General features: G+C 48.0%; 1 protein-coding gene across 1 annotated transcript in view; it reads left to right on the top strand.

Moving 5' to 3' along the window:
* LOC147010743 (uncharacterized) overlaps positions 1-12,344 on the top strand; it is a 61,519-nt gene extending 49,175 nt beyond the window's left edge. The window contains exons 5-6 of the mRNA XM_085859303.1: positions 9,266-9,476; positions 11,133-12,344. Coding sequence (XP_085715429.1) covers positions 9,266-9,476; positions 11,133-11,650 — 729 coding nt within the window. The 3' untranslated portion in view covers positions 11,651-12,344. The remainder of the gene's footprint in view (positions 1-9,265; positions 9,477-11,132) is intronic.
* Positions 12,345-25,000: the final 12,656 nt, after the last annotated feature.

Here is a 25,000-nt window from a genome sequence, read left to right as displayed (position 1 = left end):
GGTCACTGGTGTGTGGCGAGGTTTGGGCCACAGTGCAAGCATCATTGGCTGCAAGCCTAACGGGCCAGCCTTCCATCCCTGGTCTTGTTTCCAGGCAGAAAGGCTTGGGTTTATAACACCGAGACGGATGTTTGCAGCCTCCTGGCATTTGCTCGGCTCAAAATTAAGGATATAAAAAGCTTCAGTCACCAGTGTACCTTGCATTTTGGCAGTTTCCTTGGAGATCGGTGTGGAATTGACAAGGCCATCGTATTATTGACTCTTACAAAACTCAAACCTCTGTGTTCCAGATTTACATTCAGGGTGTAGAGTATAAAGTGTTCAGGTGATGGCATTAGGACTATACACATTGCTTCAGAAGCTGCTCTGCCATGGGATCGCCTGGTGGTCTTCATACATTCATTTATTGATTGTTTCAGCAAAGCCAAAGGGTGGCAATAAAATCTCAATTCTTTATCATCCGATCAACACAAAGCTCGATTCGCGTTCCATAAAGTGAATTAACTTATATCTGTTTCAAAAGGCATGCCCCACTTACCTCTTTTCTCTTCTTCATTCTCTGCTTCAAGAAAAAAAAAAGTTGGGAAAAACTTTTAGCCATGGAGCATGAAGGACGACATTGAACTGCCTTTTTCACACTGATTATAAAGGAACAAACGCATACATATGTGGTAGCTTAAGTGGTTCAGGGAAATTACCACAGCCATCACTCATTTCAGATGAGAGAGAGCATTGCTTGTGTAATCTGTTCAATTATGTTTGATGGAGGTTTGTCAGGTCAAATCCTGCTGCTAATGTTGGGCTCTCTCTCTCTATCTCTCTATCTCTCTATCTCTCTCTATCTCTCTCTATCTCTCTCTATCTCTCTCTATCTCTCTCTATCTCTCTCTATCTCTCTCTATCTCTCTCTATCTCTCTCTATCTCTCTCTATCTCTCTCTATCTCTCTCTATCTCTCTCTATCTCTCTCTATCTCTCTCTATCTCTCTCTCTCTCTATCTCTCTCAATCTCTCTTTGTCTCTGTCTTTCTCTCTCTGTCTCTCTCTGTGTCTCTCTCTGTCTCTCTCTCTCTCTTTCTCTCTCTTTCTCTCTCTCCGACATTTTGGGTTGGGGATTAGTGTGCAAAACGATATTCCTTTAATTTCATCATTTTTTTTGGAATTCTGTTGACCATATTGCGTTTTTTATTTTTATTTTTCCTAAAGGCTACACTTCCTCAGGTCAGGTCAGGTATGGGAGCATGTGCCAGAACAGCGCGTCGCTGCGTCCACTTTCCGCCGGTACTCCAGGGGCCTCCGTCTGGCCATCCCCCAGGCAGATGCCAGGCCCATCCCCATCTCCTTGAGATGATGGTCAACCTGCTGCAACTATGAGGCACGTGGTCGGCCCACTGGCCTCCTCCACTCATGAGACTCCCTCGCTGAGAGAATCTGGTGAGCAGGATCAGCGTCAGGAAAACGAGCCACATGTCCATACAGCCACAGCTGACGCTCACGGACTATGCAGGTAACAAATCTCATCCGAGTCTCTCTCAGCAACCGCTCGTTGGACACAAAATCCGACCAGCGATAGCCAAGGATTCTCCGAAGAGACCTGGTACCAAAGGAATTAAGTCTCCATCTCAGATCCTTGGTCAAAGTCCAAGTCTCGCACCCATAGAGCAAGACTGGAAGTACCAAGGACCTGAAGACTCGGACTTTCGTCCTCCCGCACAGGTACCGGCAGCGCCACACCCCATGATCCAGTGAATCCATGACTCCCCAGGCCCGACCCAGACGTCTATTGACCTCCGGCTCACAACCTGCGGATACATGAATATCACTGCCAAGGGAAGTGAATCTATCCACGACCTCAACATCCTCACCACAAACAGACACAGACAGGACAGCAGCATCCAAGATGTCACCGAAAGCCTGGATCTTAGTTTTGACCCAAGAAATCCGTAATCCCAACGGCTCCGACTCCTCATTCAGCACCTCGAGGGCCCCCAAGAGGATGTCTAAAGTCTCCGCAAAGATGACTGCATCATCTGCAAAATCAAGGTCCGAGATCTTGACATTGCCAAACGATGCACCGCAACTTGATCTCTCCGACATCCTCCCAAAAATCCAGTCCATACAAGTGCTGAAAAGTGTGGGGGCAAGTACACATCCCTGACGGACTCCAGTAACAACTGGAAATAAGTCAGAGATGGTACCACCACACTTCACAGCACTCTCAGTACCAGAGTAGAGTTCAGACATCAGATCGATCAGTTTCGGTGGCACCCCACGAAAACCAAGAATCCTCCAGAGGACATCTCGATTCACTGAATCGAACGCTTTACAGAGATCAACATAGGCTGCAAGCAGCCCCTGCCGAAACTCTCGTCTGCGTTCGGTGAGGACACGAAGTGCAAGGATACGGTCAATCGTTGACCTCTTTGGTGTAAAGCCTGACTGCTCTGGACGCTGGTGCTCAAGCAGATGGTGGCGAACCCTATCAAGCTGCAAAGACCTTGCCCGGCACTGAGAGCAGCGTCACCCCTCGGTAGTTGTTGCAGTCTTGGCGATCACCCTTCCCTTTCCAGAGAGGGACAACAAGGCCCCTCTTCCAGTCAGTTGGGATGATGCCTGTGTTCCAGGCAGAGCACAAAACTGCATGCAACGACACGAGTGCAGCATTTCCACCAGCCTTGAGAAGTTCAGCATGGATGCCACAGATCCCTGGAGCTTTGCCCCGTTTCAACTGGTTCACCGCAGCCCGTGTTTCCACAAGCGATGGTGGACCACAGTTGATTCGAGGGTCAGCAACAGGGATTGTAACACCCTTGACGTCCAACTCGACAGCTGGGGGATCAGCCTGGTACAACCGCTCAAAGTAACCGGCCCAGCGGGCCTTCACTTCAGACTCCTCTGTCAAGAGCCTACCACTCTCTGCTCGAACTGCAGTGCTCCGAGGGATGGGCTTGGATGAACGTAATGCGCGAATTCCCCTGTAAGCGGGACGAGAATCACCTGTCCACAGGTGATGCTCTACCCCCTCACAGATTCCTCGCACATAGGCCTCCTTGTCCACCCTCAGTGCATGTACAGTTTTACGCCTCAGCTCCCTGAACCGCTCAGCTCTGCCATTCAGCCTGGCCCTGCGACTCTGGTCAATGGTATCCAGTGTCCCTTGAGAGACAAAATTCTTCTTTGCCCTGCGGTGAACTCCAAGGCATCCACCGGCAACATCAAGGACGGTGGTCTTGAAGGTGCTCCACAACTCTTCAGGACCCCCCAAAGCACCCAGACCCCCCAAGTGTCCACTCAGCCTGTTCGCAAACTCCTCAGCTACTCTCTCATCCCTGAGCTTGGCAATATCCAGCCTAGGCTGGGATGGTACCATTCTCCAGGATTTAAGGTGCAGCTTTAGAGTTGCTACAACAAGCCTGTGGTCAGTATTGAGGAACTGAGCACTCCGGTAGACCCTGCAGTTCTGGATCATCCTCCAACGACCGTCAATGAGGACATGGTCAATCTCCTTTGCCACACCGCCAGCGTTGGAATACCAAGTCCAGCGATGAGCTTGTGGGTGCTGAAACCATGAACCAGCCACCCTAAGTCCATGACTTCTTGCAAAGTCAAGGAACTTAGTGCTATTCTGGTTCATAGTTTCTGACCCATGGGGACCAACACACACCTCATAACCATCCCTATCAGTTCCAGTCGATGCATTGAAATCCCCCAAGACTAGAAGTGTATCTCGTCTGGGGCACTGATCAACCACAGACTCGAGTGTGGCGTAGAATGCGTCCTTCACGGTGAGATCACTCGCCTCAGTCGGAGCATAAATAGAGACCAGGGAAATGACACCTAAGGAGTGGCGAATCCTTAATCTCATAATACGCTCGTTGACCGGTGTTACCTCAATTATCATTGGGATCAGCTTATTGGACACAGCTACAGCAACTCCTTGGGTATGGTAACCATCAGAGCGACCAGACCAATAGTAGGTGTAACCACCCACCATTATCTCGCCGCAATCCGGTCTCCGAACCTCAGAGAGAGCTGCAATCCCGATGTCCAAACGCTTGAGCTCAGATGATAACAGAGACAGGTGATCATCCTCTCTTAGGGATAGGACATTCCAGACACCCACCCGAAGGGACCGCCTCAGGTTAACCCAAGGAGACCGCCGTCTGGTGGATGACACCTCAGCACCACTCCGACACACTCTCCCGCAATCTGACCCAGGGATGTTACCCCGTGGTTTCCCTCCTATCAAAGATTGGGGGTCCCGAAGGCTTTGCCCCAATCCTGTCATCCGGTGAGCTGCCCTGCGAAGGGAAGCTGCACAGGAGGTACTCCCACGGAGTGGGTTTTCAGATTTTTTTGCGTTTTTGCGTTTTGCGGAATGAAGGGTTTTACGGTGGCCGGAGTGCAAATCCTGCCACCAACCTCCTAATAAGAAGTAACCCAACTGCAGGAGGACGTCCGCAGACACAGTTGTGCACTAGATATGGATGGCCGTTGGCTCACAAGGAGCTCCTCCGCCCTTTGACAGGTTTTGTTTTTAATCCTGCTGGGTGTCCATATCCAAACACCCTCCTCACCAGAAAACCTGGTGGGGGAGACGGTTTAGTCGCCGACAACCCGACCATGGAACAGGTTAGTACAGGTTTACATGGTACCTGTAGCAGGTCACAGATCGAACCTGACCTGACTTCAAGTCCAAGGTTTTTGGCCTCTACTCTTTTGTTCCCCTTTTCTCACACCTGTGGAATCCTCATTGTTGTTCTTCCTTTAATGTGCTATTTCGAAGTTTGTTTAAAAAAAAAAAAAAGAAGAAAACAAAAAAAAGCTCATCTTCTTCCTACTGCTGTATAAATTATTCCACCGTGTTCAGCACATCCTCGCCTTGCCAGAGCTTATTGAATTATATTATTTTTATGCCTCTGCTGACGAAGTCACCAGAGGATCTATGTGTTTGGGTTATACGCCCGTTCTTGCATGCTGGTTTTCTCTTTAACTGCTTGTCTGATTGAAACAAAATTTTTACCATTGGTGCGACTACTCATGTGGAATGTTTTAATGACAATTATGACATCATAGGTCATGTAGTGTGGCAGCCATATTGGAAAAAAGAAAAACAATTGGACCTCTGAATCTCCGAAACAACTCCATGGAAAAAACAAATTAAAACTTGACATATGTAAAGTACTCCCCATGGGAAGTAAGTGATTTTTTTTTTTGGACGATGTCATAGGTAGCTTTGTTATGACGTCATAATTGCATAATGTGGAATGCTTTATCTAATGAGTGTGAAAATTTTTGAGGGTCATTTAGGGTGAAATTGTATGGGGGGCGGGGGGGGGGAGAATTGATGATGTCATCGGTCAGGTGGTTCGGCAGCTTTTTTTTTCACATAAAAACCTTCAAAAATCTTCTCCGAAATGGCTGAACAGATTGAGGTGAACCTTTACAGGTATGATCGCCTATCCATGAGAAACTAAAAGTTCTCCACCTATGACATCAGAGGTCAGATGGTTTGGCAGCTATAAGTTTTTTTTTTTTGAAGAATAAGCCTTTATAAATCCTCTCCAGGACAGCTTGACAGATCGAGGGGAAACTTCACGCACACGTTCCCCAAGCCTTGGAGATACCAGGGTGTTCACAAATATTTAATAGGTAACCTGGTCGATCAGCCATATTGGTTTTAACAAAGATCTTTAAAAAAATTATTTCACTTGAACTGCTTCATCAATCGATGTGAAACGTCACAATTATAATCTAGTTGTGATGAGGAATATATGTTTTAAATTTCAACCTGATTGGACACATGGTCTGGCAGCCAGAATTATTTACTATTTTGAATCTGGGTTCACAGATTTAAATCAAAGTTTGTACAAGTATGTATGATGATGTATTGTCAGACCCCACTATTCGTGGACCCTGTTTATTCGCAGTTTATAAAATGCAACCTGCTTCGACATTCGCATTCATTTTTCACATTTTCGCAGGTTTTTCGCGGGTGTATTCATAGTTTTATTTATTTATTTTTAACGTGTAACGTATAAACACCGTTTTTCATGTTCTTTAAAAAAAAAAAAAAAAATTCCACCTGAATTTTGATTTTTAGCTCACCATGGAACATAGTTCTGGGGGAATTATGGGATGGCGCATCGTCCGTCCGTCTGTCCATCCATCCACAAATAATTGCAACTTCTTCTCTGAAACCATACATACGATTTCGATTAAACTCTACCACAATGTTCATCACTCTGTAAGTAGCAAAGTTTGTGCATGGCATTAAAAAAAAATTTGGGGTCTAAGGGGGTCTACGGAGGAAGTTTATGGGGGGGGTTGCCCCCCTAAAGAGGTATTTGCTTTCTTCTCAGACACGACACACACAATTCCAATGAAACTTGACCGCAACCTTCATCACCCGTGATGTACCAAAGTTTGTTCACGCTATTTAAAAAAATTGGGGTTGAAGGGGATTATGAGGGTTGGGGGGGAGGGGGTTGCCCTCAAAATAGGTATTTGCTCTAACATTGGTTCATTGCTACATTTTGCTTATTCCATCCCATGTTGACTTCCTCCTCAGTATTATTGTTCTATCAGGTGAGCACCCAAGGTGTATTGCCCCTATTTTTCACTTATGAATCACAAACCACCATGAACCTATCCCCAATTTTTCCACTGAAACGATGCCCCACTATTCGTGGCATTTTCCAGGAACGTATCCCCGGCGAATAGTGGGGTCCGACAGTAATAATGTGGGTGGAAGCATATCTGGCCACGTCATGACGTCAACAAGTGCCCTTCTAGTTTTTCTTTTTAGAACGCCTTCAATTTGGCCTTAAATGTGAAAACTAAAACAACATGTAGAGTTCATAGAACACCTTACCCCATATAGTCCTGAGAACCAAAGACATGGGCGGAGTCTCCGAGTGGGAAATTTGATTGGTCGTGATGACGTAAAATTCTGTAATAGTTTGTTCAAGTACTGCTAAATGGAAGGGTTTTGAAAGTGCCAAAAAGATGATTTGTATTCAGGTGTACAATTCAATTGAAATAAAATGAAGATTTTAAAGATTGTAGAATTTTTTTTTCCACGTAAGTTTACGTCGTCGATGCAGTACTTTAAATGCCACCTCATTTAACACGTTATATTGTGGTGCCGGGTCTCGGTGGCGAGCATGACCGCTAGGGGGAGTAGTAGAGTCGGCTCCACTGGAATTTAGGTCGTGGCCCTCGGATAAGTCCGGAAGGCACGGAAGGTCCCTTACAGGACCATGAATCGCCAATAATTTGACCGCGTGGGGTAGGGTTAATTGCCTAATTTCAATATACCTAAATACCCACGCAGTCTAACTACCAGGGAACCACACTCTCGGTTGACTCTGTCCGATCCGAGCCGCAGGTAACGACTCGGATCCGGCGTAACCGAGCGGAGTTACCAGAGCCGCGCCGGACCAAATGAACAATTTACCCTCGCTATCTCTCAATACACAGTGTGCCAAGCCAATGAAAGAAACACAGAAATGAGCTGGAACATTTAACAAAAGGGATTTATTTATAATGGGAGGGAAGGGAACACGCAAGAAGGCAGAGCTCACCGAATAAAAGGCAGGCAATGTACAATGAGCAAAAGAAAGCACTTACACAATTCTACTTGAAGACGGGCCCACACACAGACAATCCCCCCCCCCAAAGAAATGATGGCCATGGCCTTTATTGATACCCCCAGCTCAGAGGGAAGGTGAGCTGGAGGTAAGGATGCTAACTTGGACCTTCCCGCCCCGTGGGGCCCTTGACTATCCGGGACTCGAACCCGCAACACTATGCCGCTCCAAGCACCAGGTACCGTGCTCTCCAACCGGCCATGCACCAATCAACCAAGACCAAGGAAAAGATCAGAAACGACGATGACCCAGGACCAGGCGAACCAGCCAGCACCAAGACCTGCGACCCCCAAGACCACCAACCTCCCCAGTCTGGCGTTCCTTTATATTTTTCTTGTCCGGGGTGAGAAAATCGCCATCTGAGGCGGTCTCCAACCTCATTGGCCAGGGTGTCATGGGAAAGTCGTCCTCTGTGGCCATCTCCACCCTCATTGGCCGGGGTGTCGTGGGAAAGTCGCCCTCTGTGCGTGATCTCCAGCCTCATTGGCCGGGGTGTCATGGGAAAGTCGCCCTCTGTGCGTGATCTCCACCCTAATTGGCCGGGGTGTAGTGGGAAAGTCGCCCTCTGTGGCATCTCAACCCTCATTGGCCGGGGTGTCGTGGGAAAATCGCCCTCTGTGCGTGATCTCCACCCTCATTGGCCGGGGTGTCGTGGGAAAGTCGCCCTCTGTGCGTGATCTCCACCCTCATTGGCCGGGGTGTCGTGGGAAAGTCGCCCTCTGTGCGTGATCTCCACCTTCATTGGCCGGGGTGTCGTGGGAAAGTCTCCCTTTGTGGCATCTCAACCCTCATTGGCCAGGGTGTGGGAAAGTTGCCCTCTGTGCGTGATCTCCACCCTCATTGGCCGGGGTGTCGTGGGAAAGTCACCATCTGTGGAATCTCAACCCTCATTGGCCGGGGTGTCGTTGGAAAGTCGCTCTCTGTTCGTGATTGGACAAGGGGTGGAGTCGGAGCTGAGGCCATGAAAATCTCCGCCCATGTACGTGGTCGAACGCACGTAGGCAATGGCGTCGGTGTGCGAAGTGAAGTGAAGGAGATTTGTTGTAAAAGAAACTCCGCAGCACACACATGTAATTCCCGTTAGACACAGGTAGGGGACCCTAACTGTAAACACATACTTATTGAGATAACTAAACTTGGGGACTGCTGTCTGTCTGTGTGCACAAGGCTTCCAAATTCCTAACACTTTTCGTTTTCCATGCCTGTTGTTTGTGTCCTTTATGATGTCCTTAAAAACACTACGTTTCCTGTTTGTAATGATTTTCAATTTTGTTTGAATGCCAGGCAGGCAGACACAGTAAAATAAATTGTCTCGCTCCTCTCTGCGCAAGTGTGATCGGGACAAATTCAAAGACAAAGTACAACTGTTAAACGGCAAACTTGTCTTCCTATTCATGTTCCGATCCGTGTTCAAAACATTCAATTAAAATAAGTTGTTCCTCGATCATAAATACATCTGTAAACAGACAGACAAACGGAACCAACTGTTTAACCCCACTCCTTGCTTTGTGTGTGCGACGTAATTAGCTGCTGGTGATGTTGAAGACATGTGGAAGTCAATTTTTTTCTTCTTTTACAATTGCCCCCAATATCTCTTACCTTCTCACTGTGCAGACACTGAAACGCAAGGAGAGGCAGCAGGAGCACGAGAAGGAGCACCTAGTCAGGCAAAAGATTGCGAAGCAGCAGCGGCTTGCAGAGCTACGGAAAGAGCTGGGTCAGTCTATGGATGCCGATGAGGTGGACATGTTGGTTTGGCAGGCAGGGCAGCAGCTGCCTCACAAACTCCCCCAACAAGACGATGATCAGACCTCCACGGCCTCTGGTAAGCCTCAGCAATTTCTACAAGTACGTGCCAACATCTCAAATTAGAATAGTAAGGTGAGGACACTGTGGGACTGATGAACATAATCACCAACTAAGAGCAAATGCTAAAAGTTGATGTTAAATTTGTAATCTTGTATACATGCTTAAAGGCAGAAAAGCTTTCCATTATTTAAAAACAAGTAATTGTATCGGACAGACCGGCAAAGAGAGCTTCAGTGGCAACTCTTCCAATCTCCAAAATGTGTTGGTGAAATCTGCCTTCACTTTAAACAACTCGGCTCTCAGGCTCATTGGGGGGGGGGGCACTTGAGGGTATCACGGGTACCAAGTAGGGGCAATCGCTGTATCGCAGAATCTTACACATCTTTTCGTATTGACAGCGACTGAAAAATTGATCTCAAAAGGAAAGGAAGTACAGTAAAACATTGCAGCATCCATTGGCCTCAATGCACATTGCATTACTATTCCAGATTTTTCCTCGACCCTCAACTTTGTGTGTGACACAACCTGCTGGTGCATACTTCCCACACTGCAAAGCCACGTGTGCTCATAAGATTTTGATTCGGTTTTTGAAACTATCTCGATAAAGATATGAGATGAATAGCTGATCGACCTTTTATTGGGAATTGTTTGAGTTGGCCTGCTCGGTGTTTATTCCGATCTCAGGCCTGAACTCGTGACCCTGGAATCCCAGTTCAAACCCTTCAAAATATGCTCCGATGGCCTTGTAATCAATGACACTGATGTCTCCTGTCTTTGTCCCACATGTAATTTGTGAATGAGCTCCATGTGAGCCTTTTCATATGATAACCATCGAAACAGTTATTTGATGCCAAAGGATTGAGACACTTCTCACATCAGGCCTTCCCAAATCCATTGCACTCGATGTCCCGATGATAACCGATGATGAAAATATAGCAGACCAAAGAGAAATCCACTATATTCGGGTTACCAGATTGCAGGGAATTTCAAACTGTCAAAACTATCCAATACGATGCCCGATACTTACGGGGATTTGTTACGAAGGGTGAGCGAAAGGGTCTAAGCTGTGGTCGCCCCCACCAATTAAAAAGAAATAAAGAAAGAAAGCCGCAACTGAATAACTCTGCACATAGCCTTACTGTTCCAGAACTTTTGCGATTAGACTTTACACAGGATGGCACGTAAAGCCATTTCACTTTTAAAGCATCTTCCTGAGAGTGTTTTGTACCAAACGTTCAAAGGACAGCATCGTGTTTTCTGACATCACTTATGAGTTACGATGTTCTTGTGTTTTTTGTTTTACACAAGAACATCATAAGTGATGTCATGGCATGCCTCATTGCCAGCTGTTGGCAACTCGTATTAGTCCCGATTAAAAAAAAAAATTGATGCTTATTTCAAACCATGCTCTTATGCACATCAATTGGTAAGCATTACAACACAAGGAAACACATGCTCCGATATTTGTGAGGAAAAGCGTTTCATCATTTGAGAAAAACCCAAACAGTTTGGCTGTCCCTGAACTGGGTCACTTCTTTGTTTCATTCCTCTCACTTCACATCCGAGAGGTTGTTTTCAAAAAAAAAAAGGTCGATAAAATGTGAAACTGTTCACCAAGATGGGTTAAGAGTTTTGTCCAAGTTCACATTGTGCTTTTTTTTGGTATCTACAGAAGCGGAGTCCATGGAAGGTAACGAAGCTTGTCAAAATCCGCACGCTCTCATCAGCAACGTGCCCATCAGCAAAGCTGCAGAATTGGTGCCCGTAGCACTGCCCGAGGGGTCTCTTTCGTGCCTGGCCCCACAGCCGCCTCTCCTGCTGACCTGCCAACCTGTGCCTCAAACTGCACCGAAAGTCAGCACGACACCGCCACCAGTATCATTATCGCAGTTGAACACCACTCAGGGATGGCCCCAAGCCCCGCTGCGGCGCCGTGGAGATCAGTACCCTCTTCTACCATGGCCATCGATCTCGTCGACTGTGACACAACCGCAAACGCAACAAATCGCACCGCCTGGCCGCATGGTGGCAGCCGTCTCGCGGCCTCCGGCTATTGTTGCACGTGTGACGCCCGTCATCCAGACATCGGTGATCCGTGGGCCTTTGGCTCAAGTCCCGGGTCCGGTGAAACAGCACAACTGTTTACCCCCACTTCTTCCCCCAGTCATTGGTCATCCTAAAAACGTCTAACCATGCACACAGCTGCATGGCTAGTGACTATTGGATAGTTCAAAAATTAATCAAAAAGAAAACTCACTCCTTTTTTCCTTGCACCATAGACATCCGTAGTCCTTCACGGCTCTCCGATCTACAAATATTTACTCTTGCTGAAGAAGTCAAACAGTCATTCAGACTTTGTCCTCTTCGGGGATGATTTACATGCATAGGTCTTTGCCTCTTTGTCCATGGGTTTGTTGGTCTAACCAACACAGCATTCTCTTCGCCTTCTAATTCATTCCAGGACCACGCTGCGTCGTAGATGGCATTGTTTGTTTTTTTAAACTGCAGTGTGGTGCTGCAAAGTACTTTGTCCTTTTGTAATATAAAATTTTATAAAATAGATGCTGGATATACATAGTGTAATGAAAAAAAAAATTACAATGCTATAAAATTTCCAGTGCACTTCCATTCGGTACCGCGTGGAATTAGATTTGCGAGCTAACTTGCACAGGTTCTTTGTTGGTTTTGTTTATTGTTCGTTTCCATATACCTGTAATCGGCTTACGTTAATATCTTCGTAGATGGCCAGTGCATGGCTGACTGCTGTGGTTGTGTTCTCGATGAGTAACTTGTCAGAAAAAAAAAAGGTTGTTCCGATTTATGTGTGAGATGTTATGACTGACTGTGTGAGGAATTTGCTGGAATACAACTCTATTGTACCAAGGGTTTGGTGATGCTTGTTGTACCTGTACAGGATACAGCATAGTACTACTTTATGCCACTCTGTTCATTTTTATTTTTCGTCCTCCATTTACAACCAACTTCGTCACTACTTAAAGAAAAAATAATTAGAAGGGCACTCAGAGCGCATATCTCCACCACGCATTGCCTGATCCACGAGAACATATTGGGCTCAATAATCTTGAACCATGAGCTCCTTGGACTTTCGGCTCCCACACCATATCTGAAGGTTTGAATAGCAGCCAGCAAACCGGCTGCTCGGGTGTGTGGAGGTTTGAATAGCGGCCGGTAAACCGGCTGTTAGGAAACAAAGGGTTAAACAAGTAAATGAGGATGCCCATTTTGCCCACCATTGCTGTATTGCACTCCCATGTTGATTATATATTGTTACAGTTATAAACTAGAAGGCCACTCCGTAACACGCATAACTCCACCACATAATGCCTGATCCACAAGAAAATATTGGGCCCAATACATTTTTGAAATATCATGCTACACAGTACTACATCGTTTTGGCCCTATCTCTCAATGGTGAAGAATCACTTTAGAAATTAAACAATTATCGGATCCGGATTCGGATCTTTACCAAAATCGAATCGGTTCTTCCTCGTCACACACCCAACGTGTCTACCAAGTTTGATCCGAGTCCGTCCACAACCTTTTGAGATATCCTGTACACAAACAGACAGACAGGGGTGAAAACAACCTCCTTCCACCTTTGGTGGCGGAGGTAACGAGCAGGGCATTCGGTAGAGCACCTGGACAATCAGCCCCTCAACCAGCCCTCGTGGTCCCCTTTGTCCTTTCCACACGAGGCCTCCTGGTCAGCCCTCCAGGCCCTTCTTCCTCCTGAAAGTGCTTCTTTGTACTCCTTGTCCATGGAGTTCTCCTGTTTCTCCTCTATCTCTGAGGTCCTTCTCTTCTCTCCAAAGACACGGTGATACCAGCTTGGGTCAATTCCAACCTTATTCAGAGAGAATCACAAAATGTCTGCCTTACAAAAATCCTTCGTGTTTGGCTTCTCGTCGTCCTCCTCCTTCCTCCTCGCTGGTGGGCCGAGTTCTCTCTGGGCCGTCCCACCCATAGGGTGGCCCCAATAAAAAAAATCATTGCCACTTCTGGTTCCACAGCACACTGTAATGCCATGGCTTGCACACACTGGCCAGAGATTGTAGTGGCTCGAGTCGCACGCATGTGACGTGTGCCTCTGTGATAAGTCCTCACTTAGCCCTGCCCACAAAAAGAGGTGTTTACACATACAATATTACTCTATCTTGTCGTCCTCAGCATCACGTTTTAACAAATGATTTACTCTAGCAAGTACCTGTCAAAGTGTGGTGTTGGCTTAGTGGTTCGGGTGGTTGGCTTGGGATCTTAGGGTCCTGAGTTTGAGCCCCTGTTGGCTGCAGAATTAACATCAGGTGGGGTTGACTGAGTCTGTCATCCTTCTATGGTTGGTGAAATGAGTACCAGTACAGTGGTTATCGGGGCACTGCATTAGTGGCATAGCTGTGTCCTCAGCAAATGATGCTTCCCACAGCCTTGTACTGCACATGAAGGAGGAGGAGGAGGTACCTGTTAAACAGAAATCTAACCTACTCAAAACACACGGACCATACTACACATCGCTACCAGTGAATGGACTGTGTATCTGGATTAGTTTCTTCTGAGCACCGATGGTAAGGACATCTGGGGCTTGTGAATGTACAGGATAAGTTTAAAATGGTATTTACTCTTAAATCGTGTTGTGAGGGTGTGGGGCCAGCTGTGGGAGCTTTGAGGACCGTTACAAATACAGCTTGTTTGGTTCCAAGGCCACAAGAGAAATTATATGAGATTTTTGCATCTATTGCTAAAAGTGTGTTTGTGTGTTTTATATCCACAGCCAACGCCAGCTTGCATGAACAGGTAAAGGTACGAATCCGACACCTCTCAATCACGGATATTTCTCGTAATCCTACATTTCCGTGCATCTCATTTTCATTCAGGAACAGAACAATTATTGTTAACCATTGTGAAATTGCCACTCTTTCATCTAAATGCTGAAAATGATGTTTAAAAGATGATTTGAATCACAGATGTCACACTATCAACGGCAGGTTAAAAGTGCCCGGCGAGCAGAACTGAGTCGGTGTGAACGCACTCACAGCGCACGTGTGAAACGCCTCGTTTAACATTCATTGAGGTTGTTTTCTGTTAGATGGTGGTAATTCCAACATGGTGAAGATCGACATTTGCTCGACATTTATCAGATGTAGAAATTATGCATTTTAAAATCCGAGTTGAGCTTCCCTTGAATGTCGAAAAATCTTGGCATCGATGGCAAAAAGTTAAATTACGTGCAAAACTGAATTGCTTTTCCAATTACAACATTTCAGCAAAATGGTTTCTGTGATCGAAAAAAAGAAAAGAACAAAAGATTTTTTTTCTTCTTGTTTTGGGTAAATTAATAATAATGAATTTACATCCCAGAGGTTGCGTGCTTGAATTCAACTGGAAGCAGTGGTATCGTATTAATTATTTGAATTATAAGCCTCAAGTGGTCCTACTAGTTTGAACTCATGACTACACATGCTTAAAAAACCCAGTTGGCTCGTGAAGGAGTTTTAGAATGGGGATAATGGTCTGCCCACAATGTGATGCAAGTACACTCACAGACAGTTTGTACTCCCTTCATTCACTGGAGGTTGGTGGTTTGATTCGTGCACCATTTCAATAATTCGAACCGGTATTGAAATCTAGCTGTTTACATGGGAGCAGTGGATGTAATGAACTCCCTTCCATCTCTTGATAGGCTTTTGGACCCTCCAAGGATCACTACCAAAAAATGGAATCCCCCATCCGAAGCCAGGATATTTTCTACCCCCGTTAACCCTACCCCCCCTCCTTTTCTAAGTTTTCCTGTTTTTCCTTCCTGAGAGTTTGCTTCTGTATCCATCTTGTCTATCTCGTGAGTCCTGTCCAACCACAGTTTCTTCCCCTCCCCATGTCCCTCATTTGTCCGTCTACGTCCATGTGCTGTTGTCCCCCACAACCCTCGTGCTGCTGTTCCTTTTGTTCTGTTGCTGTGCTAACTCTTTCACGAGCCTCGACTTTGTATAAAAAAGAAGCATTTTGGAGTTAATGAGCTATAAGCAGGAGCATTTTGATATAGTCTTGTACAAACTGCCAATTTAAAAAGTTTGTTTATGTTTCTGTTGTTTTGCTAAGTGCTGGTAATCTGCACGACCTGTAACTTTCACACACCTTTGCCTGATTTGAGTTCTGCTGCGTCTCGTGTAAACCTGTAGGTTTTCATCTCCAACAACTTGGTAAGTAACTCGATTCACACAAGAGTGGGTTTTGCTCCTGACATTTAAACCACCATCTGCACATTTAAATATCCCATCATACCACGAATATATATATATATATATATATATATATATATATATATATATATATATATATATATATATATATATATATATATATATATATATATATATATATATATATATATATATATATATATGGGCTGTTCCACAGTAATATGCTACATGTAAGGGTCTTATCTTCAGGAGCTATCACAGAATTCCTAAAGTATCCATAAAATACCACTAACATGTTTTGAGGTGTATATAAATGCCGATATATACTATTTATAGCAAAAACCGCTATTGTCCCAAAATTAAAGCGTGCAGATAAAATTTTATTAACCTCCGCCATCGAAGATGGACGGAGGTTACTGTTTTCACCCCTTTCTGTTTGTTTGTTTGTTTGTTTGTTTGTTTGTTTGTTTGTTTGTGAACAGTATTACGGAAAAACTCCTCGACGGATTTCTACGAAACTTTGTGGGGGGGTTCGGTATGGTCCAAGGATCATGCCATTAGATTTTGGACTTGGTCCAAAATCCAATATGGCCGCTATGGCGGCCAATTTGAAAAAATATTTGAATTTTTTTTGCATTTCTACATGTTTTAAGTGATTTCCAACCCCCCCTAAAAAAAAATTGTTAGAGAAAAAACATTTTTTGCAACTTTTTTTTCAACAAAATTTCGATTTCTTTTTCTACATGTTTTAAGTGATTTCAACCCCCCCCCCCAAAAAAGAAATTGTTGGAGAAAAAAAAATTGCAAATTTTTTTCAACAAAATTTCGATTTTTTTTTTGCATTTCTACACGTTATAAGTGATTTCCAACAAAAAAACAGTGATTTCCAACATAAAAAAAATTATAATTGCGGCTGATTTTGGAACTTCACGTGGATATACCCACGTAAAATCAATTTCTGTCTCAAGGAATCTAGTTATGACGAATGAATTGAGTATGTAAAAGTAAAAGGGAAAGTTGCAAACTATAACTCTGTGAACACTGTTGACGTCAAATTGAATGAATAGGATATCAGGTTCACTTGAGTGACCGAGCAGTATTGGCGGCGGAGGTTTTGCACTCCACCGAGTGCTCTCCCTCTAGTATTCACTGTGATAGGAATAAACCTTTGTCTTAAGTGTTATAATAAAAACTACATAGATTTACAAAGAGTTTTATATGAACACATACGTTTTTGATTGAGACTGGTTGAGATTATATGTGTAAAAAGACTTTACTTATGATATCCCACACCCTGAATTTGCCAAAAATATACTTGAATGTGAATGCTGGGGGGTTGAAAACAGAGTAACAATCGTTATGCTATCGGTCAATTCGTCATGAAAGAAACAAAATGCTCAAGCTGCACAACCTTTAAAAATACGGTCTTGTTATTTTTGTGATAACATAACTTCACCTAAATGACAAATGTGTAACAAAGGATAACATTAGTGGTAAGTCCATATCGCCGTAAAAGCTGTACAAAAATCTGGCTTTCCGATTGCGGTACAAAGTCACGTTTGTTCCAGAAAGCTTTGAGCAGGTCAGAGGTCGTTTAATAATCATCACTACGAGAGCCTACGCAATACGCGAAGAACACCCCATCAATAACTTGTGCTGGGTTAGATTATCTTCGTACTGTTGGATTCCAGTAGTGGAGGGGTCAGTCTTTTATTTCCCCTCATTTGCAAGATAAACTGGACACACTTAATGTGGATTAGGTATGTAACACAATGGTTACCCATTACTGTGGAAAGGCTCATATATATATATATATATATATATATATATATATATATATATATATATATATATATATATATATATATATATATATATATATATATATATATATATATATATATATATATATATATATATATTGTTATGGATTTCAGAATCCGGTCTGATGAATGCATCCACATCCAGATCATCAGATAGTTATTTCCTTAAATGCATGTTCAGATTAGCCCCATCCCCATGTCTAATGGGATCTTAAATATTGTTACGGATTCGCGCCCGCCGGCGTGCTGACGGCCACGTAACTCGAATCGCGGCACGTCGCCCACCGGACGGACAATCCAGTCGTGACCCTCTCGGACTAACGCTGGGAACCAGTCACGGGTGGACCTTTCGGTCTCACCGCGATCGAGCCAATCAGCCCCCGCGTGGGATAGGGTTGCTCGCCAAATTCGACCTACCTAAGTACCCACACGGAGGGTAGACCGGGCGATCGCACCTCGCCGCAGGTCGACTTCGGACACGGGCCACTTAAGCGACCCGTTCCGTACTATCGGGATAACCGAGCGGTGTTATTCGTCGACCTCGACGGTTCGATTAATTATCGGGCGTATTCAGCCCACTACCAACCCTTTACGTGAAGCAAGATGAGGATTCAATGAAAGAAATGACGAAGCGAAGCGGGAAACAGTTCAACACAAAGCACATTTATTCGCGATGAACGGAAAGCACACATATTCAATTCCACCAAAAGCACACAGAAAAGAAAAACACAATGCAATTTACACAAAAAGCAAATGCGACAATGCAGATCTACTACCGATTACGCGAGCACACGGCAACACTTATACAATTTTACTTCACAGACGGCGCCGACAACACATACCCAAAACCAAGGAAAAGAATACCCTCAAGGATGAGGCGGGCCTGAGGCCGAGACCGGGTCGGGCCTACCCGTCTGGTGATGAGACGCGGAGCGGCGATGGTGCCTCAACTCCGCGGGCCTCGCGGACAGTGTCTGGTAGGGGGTGGGAAAGGGGCCCCCTTGGTCGCACTATCTCAGCGCGGGGGGAAACAGGAGGGGGTTGCTGATGCTCGGGGTATAGAGGATTCCTACTCTGCCTCGAGTCCCGCGACGAGCGTCTCCACCTCGGCCAGGTCGCGCTGTCGGCCTCCCTGGGGTTCAGCTCCCTGCACGACGCGAGCACCCCCTCGTCTGCCCTCGCCGCCTCTCCACAGCTCCGTCCCCTCCGCTCCGACTCCAACGCACACGACGACGACCAGCTCCTTCTTCCCAACTCCACCGCCCGCGAAGTCTTAACTCTGTTCTTTTGACTGACGAACGCGGTCGCTTTTATAAGCCCCGTGGCTTCGCTCTCTCAGCTTTGACCCCCTCCCTTCGACCTTTCACCTCGCTCCCCATTGGCCCGAGAAAAAGTGGGCGTGAATGCTTTTTGATCCATAAATTTGCATATATCGATCGCCCTCCAACGCCCTGGAGGCGGGGCCAAATCGCCCCTCGCTCACCGATTGGACGGCACAAAAGTGGGCGTGTCGTTTTTGATCCGTTTTTGAAGCAGAAAATCCGTGGTTTTGTACACGCTGTTCGGCGCGCGCCCTGCACGAGTCCAACACCGGTACCCACAAGCGGCGCAAGAACGGTGGCGATGCGACGGTTGCGAGGTGTGACGTGAAGCGGCGCCGCGGTGGGTGGTTGATGTTGTGGTTGTAACAATGGCGATTGGTCCAAATTAAAGATAGTAAAAGAAAAACGGCTATCCTGAAGAGTCGCAGCACGCATAAATGACATGTATTCCCACGAGACAACGGGTTTGGGCCTAACTACACATGTACTTACCGAGATATCTCACCTAAGGGACCTGAATGGTGGTTTGCGAATTTGGTAACCACAACGCTACCCCCTCCCCTTTTTACAGACTCGTCCCGAGTCGTCAAATTTTCGTGTGCCATCATGTGTAGTTTTCCCCTAGTACATTTTACCTACGGATCCCTGAGTGCGACATTCATGGTATTCGTGTCCCCAAAATAAATAACGTGAGGGCTGCGTAACTACCTAAACAAACTCACTCACACGGACGACTTAAATAAAATTGCCGGCGCTAAGACAGACATGCCGGGGGCGCACTCATATTTACAGTACATCTTAACCTTAACTTACAAATTTTACACTAAACCATGGCCCAGGATCATTGAACTCTGCAAAAGAAAAGCAGTTAGCGGGGAGCCAGGCTACCCGCATGCAGTCTCTGGCTCAAAACAATGCAGGTGACAGGGAACGTGGCTGGCTGCTCACACGCAGTCCAAGGCCTTCCCTTTTGAACTGAACGCAGTGAACCACAACGGTGCATGGGCTGCACAACGTAGTCTCCGTGCCAGCTCAAGTGGCACACGCAATGAACACAACGAATGGATGGATGGACACAAACACGGTGCACGGGCCGCCACTGCAGGCCCGTGTTGTAGCTGCCAACGGGGCAGTTCTTGCAGCTTGCAAACTGTTGCCTTGCGGATCCTGGCGCACATGGAAATGAACAGGGGGGGGGGGCAGAGCAAAAATTGAACGGGGCTGGTGAACATGGGGAGTGGGCATGGCATGGCAAAGGTGCAGGCAACACAGCCCGCAGAAGAAGGCCGCTGCAGGCAAACACAGCCGGCAGATGAACTGGCCGGCACAGGCCTTGCAGCACAGCAGCTGCAGACGAAGTTGGCCGGCCTCCGCCTTGAAGCAAAACACGGCCAGCCGATGAAGTTGGCCAGCTCTTGCCGTTCAGTGGAGGTTGGTGGAGGGAGTGCGGTGGTGCTGGCCACTTGGAGGGCGGGCTCGGACCTACCTACCTGTCTCCCTCCCACCTATCGCCTTTGCCTGTCACTGTACATACCCACTCCCTTAATTTGTCAAACCCCAATTTAGCCCCAACTTATTTATTTATTTATTTATTTTTTTACTTCCCCACTATAAATCGTCCCCTAACCCCCTTTATCGTCCTTGTTCGGCTAACCTATACTGTCACCTAGCCTACTCCCAACCCCTACGTTCCCTTCCCGGAGGGGAATAAGGGAGAGCTAACGTCCTGTGTCGAGGCCCAACGAAGCCTCAGAATGGCCTCCCCAGAGTTCAGCGATCTATAACCAAAGTGGGTCCAGCGGCCCACAACGACAGCGAGGGGATGGATGGTGCGGAGGGGTACATCTCCTTATCTACCCTAACCATTTAACTGTTAAACTACCCCGGGGCTTTCAACAAGCGCCTTTCGCTTTAAACTATTGGTTCTAACAACCCAGATTCCCGTCGCCTGTGTTGGTGTCCTTACAATTTCGGGCCTCGCCCCCCAATTTTCTCTCCGTGCCCTCACACGGTCTCCTGGCTGGGACACGTGGCTCCCTTTGGCAGGCACGACCCTCTGCCGATTCTCCCGCTATGGCACCCCCGGGCACTACACTGCCTCCGAGCCTACCAGCTCCCTAACACCGGGGAGTGCCCCCCATGGCACCTCCCCTGAAACGCACACGTGGCAGGCCGGCCTCCCGGGCCCCTTTCCGAGGGTCACCCGTGCCCACAACACTGCCCACGCGGCTAATGGCGCCCCGGGCCCCCGCACCAAGCAGGCGCACCCGTGCCCACTACTCTATCCCGGCCCCCCATGGGCCCATGGCCTACCGCGGCCGACTAGCCTGGTGCCCGGGGTACCCACTCAGCGATACTCACCTTTCGCAGCCACGCTCCCAAGCCCGTCAACAGGGCTCCTGCACCCCTCCAAATGGGTCTTGAGCCTACTTTCCCACCAACAACAAAACGACCTCCATTTTTCAATTTGACTAACCCAGCTAACTCACTTTACTCTGACCCCGGGGTCCCTTGGGCGGGAGTCACTCCTCCCCCCAATCACTCATCGCACCATGCATTCCCCATTCGCTCCACACACACACAGACCCGCTGGCCTCACTCACTCACCAAGCACTCACCTCACAACTCACCAACTCTTCAACACACACACACCACTGAACTCTGCCATCCTTCTATCTGCACCCCCTAACTAACTCGTGCTCCCACGTCGTCCCTTACACTATAGCACATTCCTTTTAACACTACGTAGCTAAGCTACGTCCCCTCTACACATCCACAAGTCTGTCACTGTCCTCAAATGTCCCAAAAATCAATTTATTTCCCAACCTAAATCTGGCTACAATCCCTCTAACTAATCCATTCCACGGACTCCATGAGGACTTACCCCTGCCCCATGAAGTCGGTCTAGCTAAGCTAACCCTTCCCCCTAACTAGTTTTCATCCTGTGCCCAGAGGTTAAGGGGGTCTTCCACCCTTTGCCCAGGAATCCTGTGCACCCGAAAGTGAGGCTTGTTTTTTTTTTATTTTTTTATTTTTTTCATGCGCAGCACCAGCGCGGCAACTCGCGCACTTTGCACCTGCCCGTGACGTCATGCAGCTGCACGTGTTCCTCGTCCCTCCTTGGACGGTACCATCCGGCAGAGATACCCCTCCTGCCGGATTCCAACCCCACGTGCAGCCATGACGTCACCGTGCGCATAAAAAAAAAACACAAGCCCCACGTCTCGAGGGGTTCCCCACGCGAACACGTGTGCTTTGCCCGTTGGAGCTTAACACACACGATCGCGTGGAGAACCCGTCCGGTCCAAATCCATAATCCTGCCTAAACTTTGTCCGTCCGCGGGATCGGCAAATCCACCGCTGGCGTTTCCGGACCGGGACTTCACTCTCGCAAGCGAGCACGTGGCGGTCTCGTGCGTTGCACAGCACGAACCGCGTGCTCACTGCTGGGCGAACCCGGCACGGTCCCCGAAACAACTACAGCCGCTACCCGGCTTTCGTTTCTCCCATGTCGCCGTCTCCGTCTCCATTCAACCCACGCACACCTGCGTGTTACGACGCTCACACTCCACACCATTAAACTCACACCGGGAGACGCGGCTGCGTGCTCCCGCATGCCAACCGACATCTCCCTCACATACCGCTCTCTCACACACACGGTCTCCCTTGCATACGGCCGTTCACTCACGCGTGCCTCACTACTCACACAAACCATACTACTTACACACGCGGGGGCACTCACCCGCGGTGCCTCATCCACACTGGCCGTTTCATCCACACACACGGCCTCACTCACACACGGTTCCTCATCCACACACGGCGTGCTGGGAAGCACGCACTCCGGCACAATCGCCACCACACCACTCACACACGGGGTCGCTTCCACACACGGGGACGCACTCACACCTTGCACCACACACACAGGGACAACCACACTGGGGATTTGTGTCCCCACAAGGGTCTCCGGGGCCTCTATACCCCCCAAGCTCTCCGTGCACCCGTCCACAGCACTCCTCCTCTCAACCTCGCAAAGCACGACCGAACTCACCTGGTCGTGACTCGCCTCAAGGGGGAATACTCCCTCCCCTCGTTCCTGGAGGAGGCCATCCAGGTGCTCGCACTGGGTCCCTACACGCTCCGCGAGCTCAACCTCACTATCCTCCACTACCTCCGTGTGTGTGTGCGCGTCACTTACCCCGTCTTCATCGTGTTGTCTCTCTATTTTTTCTGTCTCCCGTGTCTCTACATTTATAAGTTTCTGTCGTCGTCACCTCGTGTCTCGTCTCACACGTTTTGGTCTCCCCATTTAATTTTTCCCTCTTGGTCACCGTCGATTCCTCTGTCACGACCCTCGCCCAACACGCCCCCCGAATTATTTTTTTACCCGCCTCCACCGCGGGCCTGTCAGCCGTTGCACCCCCTTCCAGCTCGTTTGCTTCCACACGTGGAGTCGCCATTCCTATCTCCCTGGTCACGGCCTTCATGCCCGCCTGCAGGCATCGGCCCATGTTCTGCGTCTCACCCCGCAGCTTTTTCGTTTCTTCCTTCATTTGCTGTGTACTCGCATCGATCTTTTCGTTCATGCTTTTTATTTCGTTTTTCATATCCGCATTCATCTTTTGTGCATTCGCATCCATCTTCGCTGTCATTTCCGCATTCATTTTTGCCAGCATGGTGATTAGCTGGGCCATGTCGGGTGCGCTTGGGTGAGCCGTTTCGGCAGGGATCGGGGAAGGGTTTTGGTGGAAAGGGGGAGGGGAGGTGTCATACGCCGCGGCCGCTGCCGCACCCATTTGGGGCTCTGGGCTCAGTTGGGGGAGTTCATGTTCCTGCACGGGCATTCCATCCTGGGCCATGGACTCTACATTACTACACATATACATTTCTAATACCCCCGGCTCCCGCTCGCCTTGAGACGCCATCTTGCCTCTCCTAAAGGGTTAATTTCGCTCGCTCGTAATTTGGAGGGAATCGGGGGTCGCTTCTCTCACCCCTGGACCGATTCCCGTGAATTTAGCTGGAGACAGGAGAGCCCGTTTTCCTGTTCTCCGATATCAGTGCCGAGAGGAGGGCGATGGATTTGTATCGCACGACCTGACACCAGTGTTACGGTATTCGCGCCCGCCGGCGTGCTGACGGCCACGTAACTCGAATCGCGGCACGTCTCCCACCGGACGGACAATCCAGTCGTGACCCTCTCGGACTAACGCCGGGAACCAGTCACGGGTGGACCTTTCGGTCTCACCGCGATCGAGCCAATCAGCCCCCGCGTGGGATAGGGTTGCTCGCCAAATTCGACCTACCTAAGTACCCACACGGAGGGTAGACCGGGCGATCGCACCTCGCCGCAGGTCGACTTCGGACACGGGCCACTTAAGCGACCCGTTCCGTACTATCGGGATAACCGAGCGGTGTTATTCGTCGACCTCGACGGTTCGATTAATTATCGGGCGTATTCAGCCCACTACCAACCCTTTACGTGAAGCAAGATGAGGATTCAATGAAGGAAATGACGAAGCGAAGCGGGAAACAGTTCAACACAAAGCACATTTATTCGCGATGAACGGAAAGCACACATATTCAATTCCACCAAAAGCACACAGAAAATAAAAACACAATGCAATTTACACAAAAAGCAAATGCGACAATGCAGATCTACTACCGATTACGCGAGCACACGGCAACACTTATACAATTTTACTTCACAGACGGCGCCGACAACACATACCCAAAACCAAGGAAAAGAATACCCTCAAGGATGAGGCGGGCCTGAGGCCGAGACCGGGTCGGGCCTACCCGTCTGGTGATGAGACGCGGAGCGGCGATGGTGCCTCAACTCCGCGGGCCTCGCGGACAGTGTCTGGTAGGGGGTGGGAAAGGGGGCCCCCTTGGTCGCACTATCTCAGCGCGGGGGGAAACAGGAGGGGGTTGCTGATGCTCGGGGTATAGAGGATTCCTACTCTGCCTCGAGTCCCGCGACGAGCGTCTCCACCTCGGCCAGGTCGCGCTGTCGGCCTCCCTGGGGTGCAGCTCCCTGCACGACGCGAGCACCCCCTCGTCTGCCCTCGCCGCCTCTCCACAGCTCCGTCCCCTCCGCTCCGACTCCAACGCACACGACGACGACCAGCTCCTTCTTCCCAACTCCACCGCCCGCGAAGTCTTAACTCTCTGTTCTCTGACTGA

This window comes from Eptatretus burgeri, chromosome 16, assembly GCF_056783735.1.
Source record: "Eptatretus burgeri isolate ZD-2024b chromosome 16, Ebu_testis_v1, whole genome shotgun sequence".
In the NCBI taxonomy this organism is placed as follows: Eukaryota; Metazoa; Chordata; class Myxini; order Myxiniformes; family Myxinidae; genus Eptatretus; species Eptatretus burgeri.
This window is presented reverse-complemented; position numbering and strand designations above follow the sequence as displayed.